The sequence below is a fragment of the Merops nubicus genome, unplaced genomic scaffold (assembly GCF_000691845.1).
Source record: "Merops nubicus isolate BGI_N331 unplaced genomic scaffold, ASM69184v1 scaffold13344, whole genome shotgun sequence".
In the NCBI taxonomy this organism is placed as follows: Eukaryota; Metazoa; Chordata; class Aves; order Coraciiformes; family Meropidae; genus Merops; species Merops nubicus.
The window spans coordinates 8,405-18,127 of NW_008603677.1; the positions used below are offsets into that span (position 1 = coordinate 8,405).

Sequence of the window (9,723 nt, forward strand, 5' to 3'; positions counted from 1 at the left end):
TCGTTGTTAGCCAAGTACTGTGGGAGGATGAAGTGGCCCGCAGAGGGTGGGGGTGGTGGGGTGGCTCAGGGCATCTTCACAGTGCAAAGAGGGCGTCCTCTGAGCGCTCCTGCTTTTTCCTGCTGGAAGGGTTTGTGGGAGCAGTGGGGGCTTCCAGGGGAGGGGATGGCAGGTTTGGAACCATCTCCGCCGCTTTGGCTCGCTCTTCTAAAAATTTGTCAAACTCTGCAATGCAAAAGATAAAAAAAAACATGAGTGGGGTGGCTCAGGGCATCTTCACAGTGCAAAGAGGGCGTCCTCTGAGCGCTCCTGCTTTTTCCTGCTGGAAGGGTTTGTGGGAGCAGTGGGGGCTTCCAGGGGAGGGGATGGCAGGTTTGGAACCATCTCCGCCGCTTTGGCTCGCTCTTCTAAAAATTTGTCAAACTCTGCAATGCAAAAGATAAAAAAAAACATGAAAAAGAGGTAAGAACTGGGGCTGCAGGTTTAGCCCCGGGGCTGAGGGTAGCAGGGTCTGAAATCCCAGTGCCTGGCACAAGTATTTGTACAGCCTGACTTCCTCAGGGAGGAGTATGGATGTCCTTTGGGACGCCCAAGCCCAGGCAGCAGAGGGAATCAAACCTGCACTGAGCCAGGGGCTGCCACAGCAGCAGGGAAGCATCATTCCAAAGGGCTGAGTGGCTCAGGGACACATTCCCGCTGGCACAACTGGCACAAACACCGTGCACAGCCAAGGAAGATGGCTGGGAAGCACTCACAGCCAGGAGGGCTCCTCAGACCACAGACACCAGCTTTCTGCTCAGAAATACTCTCCTCCCACCCTTCCAAGTGCGGGAGTGTTTGCTGGGGATCATCAGGCTGGGAGATGTCAGCATTCAGCAGGGACCTGGGCAGATAATTCAGTCTGAGCACTAACCTGAGAACAGCTCATGGGCAGAGGGATCTCTGCTTACCTTCACTGGTCACTCCTTCTTCCAGTTCGTCTCCTTTCTGCAATGGGAACAAAGAGGGGTGTGAACACATGGGCAGCACTTCTCCCCCACTGTCACCCCCTACACCTGCCTAATGCAACTGGACATGTTCCACCACTTGTTTCCACACACTGACTCTTTGAGCAGGGGAGGTGGCACTGCTCCCATGGTGGGAGGCCAGTGGTGACTGAGGCTGCCCTGCATGGCAGAGCAGGAGGATGGGCACTAGAGATGCTTGTGAAGGCTGCTGGTGAGTAGCTGCACTCTCCACGTTGGACCTCAACAACAGGGCAGTGCTCTTTCCACCTCAGACAGGCCTGGTCAAAACCTGAGCTGTGCCACTCACACAAGCACTGTACAAGATGCCACCTTTCCTGTCACACTGTCCTTCAAAAAGTCAGGACTGTGGCTTGCATTGTGTCTTCAAATAAAACCTGCTTCTAGCTGACAAAGGGCATGAGCCAGAGAAGAGTTTTGGGCCAATATTCCTCCTGTGGGTGTGCAGTTTAAATTTCATATGAAAATATGGCAGCTTTCTTGGCACCCATGCTGTACAAAGAGCAGACTGGGGTGGGCTGGATGAAGGATCTGGATGGGCTGTTAGTGCCTGTCCATGGGATGCCAGGGGGTCAGCGTGTTTCTACCAGCCATGCAGAGCAGTTCCAACAGTGCTTTAGTAGGGAAATTAAAAGACCAAGGATGTGTCATCCTTGTCAATCTATCAGGATGCTAGAGATGGATGAGAGGACTACTTGAAAACCTCATGCTTTGAAAAAGAAAAGTATTTGTCTACACCCTGGCTGCTCTGTCAGGGGAGTGGGAATGTACTGATTGGCCTCACAAAGGTTTTTAAAGGCTGAGCATGAAAGCCACAGAGTACCTGCTACCTTTCTACCACACAGAGCTTTGCAAAGGGGCACACAGCAGCCACTGCTTTGCATGCAGAGGTTCTGCTTGTTGCAACACACCCCAAAAAGGGCAAGGAAATAAAGAAGGATGAGCTAATCTAATCTGTAATTTCCTTAGCTAGGAAGAAGAGAACCAAAATGAACAAAAAAAAACAAAAAAAAAGGAAGGGAGGGAACCAAAAATTCAGCCCAAGCTTTGTCAGAGGGCATCTCTGTGCCCACACAGTCAGGATGGGGAGCCAGGTGCCTGGGAGGAGGGAGGCTGGAACAGTCACAGCCACAGCACGTGTGATCCCCAGGCTTGTCCAGGCATTTATGTGGCATTTCTTAGCTTTGCTCCTTTTGAGCAAGACTATCCAGGGGATGTCAGATGTGGAGCTACCCTGCTATCTCTCCGTGAGATCTCCTCTCTTGCTAAATTCATTTAAATGGCAAAGACAAAAGTTTATTGTTTAAGCAGAGTGGGCATGCTTCATTTACTGTATTTCTTTAACAAAATGAGGCTGGTTTGTAATCAAATTTGAAAAGGACTGTCTGTACCAAGGCCTGAAGAAACTACCTGCAGCTGAAACCCAGTGACATTTCAGAGACAGGCAGCCAGCCTGCCAAGCTCCAACACTGAAACCCAGCGTGTGTTTAAGCACTTCAGGCAGCTCTGGAGAGCAGGATTGTTTTCTTCCTTCCAGGACAGCCAGCTCTGGTGCTGGAGCAGAGCCTGACGTGCCAGAGCGTGCCTGTGGCACTGCTGCCAGGGCTGGGGAGCAGGGCCTGAGCCCCAAGTTCCCAGCTAGGAGCTGAGCAGGCAATAGCAAGGGGCTTGGGAGAGCTTAGGGGGCAGGGAGTTATCTAGGGATAGCATCTCATGTGGGAAGAATGGAAGGGGATATGGTGGCTACAAGGAAATAGTTCAGTTCACTAAAATCATGTTGAAAAGAACAGTCTGAAATGCAACCCACCACCCGTCCCCCAAATGTACTTGGTTAATTAGAGTCAGATGCTTACATTAAAAAAAAACCCAGACTGGAATAAATGTGTACTAGCTGCACCACTCCTTAACCCCAATGTGTGTGGGTACAGCAAAACAAACTCTGGAACAAAGGAAAAGCTACTTTTAGCCCTGCCTTTTGTTTGTTTGTTTAATAATTACCAGACAATAATCATTTACCAGAAACTGAAAGTTATAAACGTTGAAGAGAGACTGTTATAAATTTTTATTACTACTATTACGAGACATGTCAGGATGGTTTGCCAATTTAACAGAGACATCTCCATTTGAAAGGAATCTAAGCCCTGATCCAGCATCTCTTAAAAGCATGTACTTAGATCCTGTTAAAGCTAACACAGCCTTAAACATGTACTTTAGGTTTGGAGGAGAACACAGGTAAAGTTCAGCACATGTTTAAATGCTCTCCTGCACAGGGACCAGAAGTGCAGGATGTCTATTCTGTGAGGTTAACGTGGAGAAGTGAAAATAAAATAACTCAGAAAAAAAAACCACCCTGTTGTGATCAAATTGCTGAAGACAACCCCATCTCCTCCTGCTGAGATATTCCCTTCCAAAGGGAAATGAGTGATAAGATTTGGGATTTTCACTGCCTCCCATTAGAAGTATCAGTAACTCAGCAAGGCATTGAGAATTCTCCTGTACCAGTGCTATTGCCCCTGTGAAAAATGAAAATATAAAGAGTCTCACCAAGTCGGTACTGAGCCACTCCTCAATGTCATCCATGACAGAGGACTGTGCAACAGGGATCTAGGGAGTGCAGCGAGAGAACAGCAAGGCAGGCAAAAACCAAAACACATCCACAACCATGGCCACAGAGCGATGGAAAACGCCAGAAATAAGGATTAAAAACAAAACAGAACAAAAACACAAAGATGTGAGATGTGCTGGAAAAAAAAATAAAATAGGAAAAAAAAAATAAAAAGGCAACAAAATATAAATGGCATTTCAAATAAAGAAACACTCGGAAAGGAAATTATGAACGACGAGGCTAAAAAAAGAAAACCAAGAGGAAGATTATGGGGAGTGATGTGACTTGATGCCAGCTGAGAGGGGAACTTCTCGACCACACATTAAAACCATCAAGATGGACTGATGATTCTAATCTTGATCGTGAAAAGCTTTTAAGGGTAGAATACTGGATATCAGTTAGGTTTGGAAATGTTAAATTTACACCTTTTGGTTTTTAAAATGGGTGTTAGCCACATTTTTTTTTTAGTGAAGGATTAGCAAAAAGAGGGGCTCAAAGTCTCCAGGCAACATTCCTAGGAAAACAATTTGATTTTCTCTGCAGGTGGAGGTGGACAGAGCCCAGGGCACACAGTTCTGTTTTCCTTCCAGGGCCTCCTCCCACCACAGCAGGGAGCCTTGGCAAAGCTCAGCACACCACTTTAAAGCAAAACGGCCCCGAGTCCCCCCCCCTGCTCCCCTGCCACAGGCAACCCTCCCACAGCAGAGCCTGTGGCACCCCACGGGTGCTGGGGCAGGGTCCCAAAGGTGGAGGCTGCCAGCAGCCAGCCCGTTGGGCCTCCATGGGGGGGTTACAGCCAGGCACAGAGGGTTTGGGTCTCCCCATGTGGGGGGCAGCGTGGCCAGGGCAGAGAGGGGCAATTACTGTGTCGTCCGTGTAGAATTTCCTGACCTCACTAATGCCTGTGTCTAACAGAGGGCTGCAGAGGTAAACAGGAAAGCACCACAATAGATCTCAGAAGGAGGAGCTCTTCGTTGACCTGCTGGCTGATGAAAAGCCCAACACAAGCCAACGAGGTGTGACTGCAGCCCAGAAAGCCAACCCTGTCCTGGGCTGCCCCCCCAGCAGCGTGGGCACAGGGCAGGGAGGGGATCCTGCCCCTCTGCCAGCTCTGGGGAGACCCCACTGCAGAGCTGGGGCAGCTCTGGAGCCCCCAGTACAACAGGGACATGGAGCTGTTGGAGTGGGTCCAGAGGAGGGCCACGAAAATGATCCAAGGGCTGGAGCACTTCTCCTATGAGGCCAAGTTGAGAGAGTTGGGTTTGTTCATCCTGGAGAAGAAAAGGCTCTGGGGAGACCTCAGTGTGGCCTTCTAGTATCTGAAGGGGGCCTGCAAGAAAGCTGGGGAGGGACTTTTTATGAGGGCTTGTAGTGATGGGGTGAGGGGTGATGGCTTCAAACTGGGTGAGGGCAGATTTAGATTAGAAATCAGGAAGAAGCTCTTCACTGTGTGGGTGATGAGTCCCTGCAGCAGGTTGCTCAGAGAGGCTGTAGATGCCCCAACCCTGGATGTGTTCAAGACCAGGCTGGATGGGGCTTTGAGCAACCTGATCTAGTGGGAGGTGTCCCTGCCCATAGCAGGAGGGTTGGAACTAGGTGATCCCTTCCAACTCGAGCCATTTTATGATTCTATAACCTGAAAACCCCTTGGAAAGCCAAGTCAGACACACAGGTTCCAGGGCACAGCACGGCAGCTGAGCAGCGTGGTTGGCAGGCAAGAGACTTTAGGGTGCTAGGGAGGCTCTCCTAGGGAGAAAAGGTGTCAGGGGTTGTCCACAGCTTTACCTGAAACCTCTCATGGGAAAAGGAGCTGAAGGAGGCTCTGCAGATGAATTCACTGGGAGATGTAGTTTTCTCAGGGACTTGCAGCAGAGGCAAACAGACAGATGAAGTACAGAGGCAGCAGCACAGGCTGATGCTGTTTAACAAAGCTCAAGAATTTTTCCTTCTAATCAAGTGGCCCTTTGCACTGAGGAGATCAGTTAAGCCCTTGCTTGAGGTGAGGTCTGCCACGGTGGGTCAGTTGTGTCAAAGGACTGGAAATCCAGGGCTCAGTCCAAAGCATCTCCCACCAAGAGAGGCACTGGGAAGACAGCTCTGACTTGGGAGGCTGCTGGGCAAAGTGCACATGTCAGATCCAAGGCAGGTCAGAGGTGCAAGCTGCCACTTTGCTTTCAGCTAGTACATGAAGATCCCAAACAGAAACTAACTTCCTGCAGTCTGCTCTGGAATGGGCCAGATTTAGGATAATTGCTCCTTTTTTAATTTGCAAGCTGCTGTGAGCTGGCCCAGCTGGCCAGTAAAATTAAGAAGAGGAGGGCTCTGCAGACATCTTCCAACACGTTCTTTCCCAAGGACTAGTTGAATCTTGTAGAACTGGCTTGTTAGTTTAACAGCTTTGGAAGATACTGGCTTCAGAGATACAAAGCAATGAATTTATTCAGCCTACAGCAACCTAAAATGTACTGCAGAAGTTCCACTGTTGTCTCTTTCCTGTGTGCCTCAACCCTGCACTCAGTAAAGAATGCTTTGGAAGGTGGAGCCTTCAGAGCTGTTGGCTAGTTTGCAGCTCAGTTCTTAGGTTTCTTTAAGGATAATAAAGTCTGTATGGATAGGAGGAGAAAAATAGGTTTGTTTTTTTACTTTTCTGTGAACAAAATAAGAGCAGATATTCTAAAAAGCACAGTGATGCTGTGGTCCCTATATTAGGAGGGACAACCGTTCAGATCTTGGTTGTCCTAAAAATGTGCCAGATGATTGAGCAAGGAATGGATTCCTGAGAATCACAGGACTCCTGAGTCTGTAGAAGAGCTCAGCTGTACAGGAGTCTGTGCTGCTGCCTTCCACAAGATTTAAAAAACAAAAAAAAGAAAGGGGGAAAAAAAAGGAAAATAAAAGGAATTCTACTTTCATGCAGACCTACTTTATAGCACAAACAAACCAAAACCTCAGAAGGGCAAGAACACTTCTCGTAGGTCATATATAAGAAGCAGAGAGAGCTGTAAAATAAACAGTAGAGCGTGGCAGCCGTTTGCTGCTCAGCCCTGACCTTTTGAAAAGCTGCCCCCATCTTCCAGCACACTCACAGAAGAGCCAAGACTCTGCCTCTACTGCTCCCTCCACGCTCCAACCTCCAATTTACCATCCTCAGACTCTGAGCCTTATTTCCCCCATAAAACATGGGTTAAATGTATCGGGTTTAATTTGTTGGAGAATAAAACAAGAAGGGGAAACTCTCAAGAGTAACTGGAAGTTGTAAAGTATTTTAACTCCAACACTGTACCATTTATAAGGCATTTGAAGCTGACCACACACGCAAGCTCATTTTTTGCCAGTCGCTTGTGAATTTGGCTGAGTGTCCCCCTTCCAGAAGCCCCATGCTTGGAAAATGTGGAGGGGAGTTTTGTGAAAACTAAGCCCCTCAAACACAACAGAAGCAATGTAAAAATGAATTAGCTAGTTTACACATTAAAAAACAAACAAACAAACAAACCAGACAACAGCTTCTGGGAACAAACAGCAGTGGCAGCCACAGCCTCCATGGAAATGGCTCCAGACTGGGATCCTGTCTTGTTAATACTTTGATTATGCAAACATCCACGGTCTAGTGAAGCTCTCAATCTTGGCAAGACAGCTCCCTAGATAGGCAGTGTTGGCTGCAAAAGCTGTTTTTATAATGATATTGTGATTTCTTTTTTTAAAAGTCTTTACTCGAAGTAAATGGGAATTAAGTCACAAAATATTTTTAGGTACTTTAACTGGCTTTAATTAAAAGTTGGGCTCATTGTTCAAATTCCTTTTTTTTCTTATTTAGTCTTTGGAAAAATCCTACAAATGGGATCAGCTCAAGAGTCCTGAAAGGGAAATGGAAAAGGAGGGCTAGGAGAACAAAAGCCAGTGCTCGATCCCACAAACCCCACAGGAACCTGGAATTCCAGTTCCCACTTATCCAAGTTAGATTGTGTTGGTGTTCTCACTAGCAATCAAAAGCCAAAGAGTATTGCCAATACATTTCCTCAGAAGTCATAAAATCCAATATTCTACCCTTAAAATGACAGTTTAAGGTTATTATTATCACATTTTATTTCTATTAAGAATGATCCCACTGGAAAAGAAGCAGGTATGAAATGACAATTCAGGTCTCTAGGTGAGCTCATTAATGTTCTTAAAACGTTTAACAAGGTTCATGCTAATTGTTGCTAGACTACCATCTTGTAGTAGCTTAGTTAATTCCCCACTAAACTAGATGTTTAACAAAGCTGACATCAATACTTGGTTAGCTGCTACTCACTCCCCCCATTAGTTAGTTAGTTATAGTAAAGTCAAGTCTGTCGCTCCTACAGCAGCAGAATGAGAGCACTGAGAGGCACACTAGCAGTCTACTCCAGCTTCCTACTACAGCCTTACCATCTATTTAAAGCTCTTATGATCTTGAAATAGCTGCCTGGCCTCAATATTAGAACAGGTTTGACTTTACACATAAGGATTGACTTAGCTACTTGATACACTTGGAACTGTGTTTACACGCTGTGTGGACGGGGAAGGCAAGAGCTCGGGTGCTCTGACACAGGTTCCCCAACACAGCCTGTTGTGCCCACACAGCAACCAGCTGATCTGGATCCAGCACGTGTCCAGACAGCCAAAGCCTTCCCTCATGTGGGGTATCACACTGTCCTTGCAGAGTGCTCTGTAAAATGCCATGGCTGGACAGGTAATGAAATCCCCGTGGCCTTCAGAACAAGGGAACGTGCCTGTTTGCCTTCAAAAGGGAGAGGGGTCCTACCACACAGGACAAATGAGACCTTCACACATTTATTTCTACCATTCAAGCACTTTAGTCTCTGAGAAGGTGACTTATTTCAACAGTCTCCTGTTACCCAAGTCATTTCCACACCTCAGATCCTATCTCTCTGTTGAAGGCACACATAGTGGCACCCCACTTTATTACTAATTAACAACATCTCAGCAAAGGTTTCATTTCATCTTTACTCACGCATCTTTACTACAGAGAAGACTCTCCTCTCCAGCCAGGGACACTGCTGGTGGCCCAGATGCAATGCTGAAAGCTGTTCCTATCACCCTCTGTGAATTCTGGTTCAGGTTCATTCTTCCCCTGCTGCTGTCCCAAATAACGTCAGTCCTGATGTGGTGGCTTAAGCAACACCCACTTCTCACTTGTGTAACAAATACCCATGTGGCATGTGAGTGGGGTGACAGATTATTCTAACAAATTAATGCCTTGTTGCAAGTCTCCAGAGCTGCCCAAACTCCTGAGAAGGGAACTGGAATTACCTGCACTGAAACGTGGTGGCCTTGTGCTCAAGTCTGTGCCTCAGGGCTGCTGATACAGATCCCTGAGTGATACCTCTGTGGCCTAACTGCAAGCACCCAGACCTCACCCAGCTAACATCCCTGTGTCACGTTTGAACCAGGAACCCTTTCTGCAGTTATCATTTTGTCTGTGCTAGTTTTGTAGGCACAGCTGGAATGCTGGAATGGATAAAGTTGTGGTTTGCCTCTCCGTGGTCCTGGCATCGCCTCGGCACCAGGACTGGGCTGTAGGTTAGGCAGAGACACAAACAGTGCTGCTAAATTCACTGGGAGAGAACACACAGAGCCCTGAATGAGCCTCGCCCTGCAGAGGTGTGCTGGTGAACCAGGGTGCACAGAAATGGAGCTGGGAGAACTCAACCCTAAGCTTAAATGCATCACATTTGGGAGAGAACATCTGGCCTGAGGGATTCAAGTGCCACCCTGGCAAGGGGAAAACCCTGCCAGTGGTCTCAGTGTCCTGCAGGTAATGGCAACAGCAGCTCACTCTCTTTCCTCTGAAGAGAGTGAACTCAAAAGTGCAAAAAGTTACCAAAGAATGTGCACACCAAGTTCATACCTGGGACTCTAAGTTATCCCACTGGTACTGCCAACGCTACACAGGCGTATTAATAAATATGGTTAAGAACTACAGCCAGTTAAGAGAGAAACAGAGTTAATGATTAGTTTAGTTTTATTTTAGGTATTTCTCTCTTGTATTTAGCATACAAACAAGGTGACAGGCTTGTAAGAGCAGCGACTGGCTGGGCAGACAGACCCCCC

At 47.4% G+C, this 9,723-nt stretch overlaps 1 protein-coding gene across 2 annotated transcripts in view; it reads right to left on the bottom strand.

The window, feature by feature from the left end:
* Window positions 1-276: 276 nt before the first annotated feature.
* The window catches only part of TOM1L2 (target of myb1-like 2 (chicken)), a 32,839-nt gene continuing 23,392 nt past the window's right edge, over window positions 277-9,723 (bottom strand). For both annotated transcript variants that reach the window (XM_008938758.1, XM_008938759.1), the window contains exons 12-14: window positions 3,570-3,629; window positions 951-987; window positions 277-425 (exon numbers count right to left, since the gene is read on the bottom strand). In XM_008938758.1, the coding sequence (XP_008937006.1) occupies window positions 277-425; window positions 951-987; window positions 3,570-3,629 (246 nt within the window). The remainder of the gene's footprint in view (window positions 426-950; window positions 988-3,569; window positions 3,630-9,723) is intronic.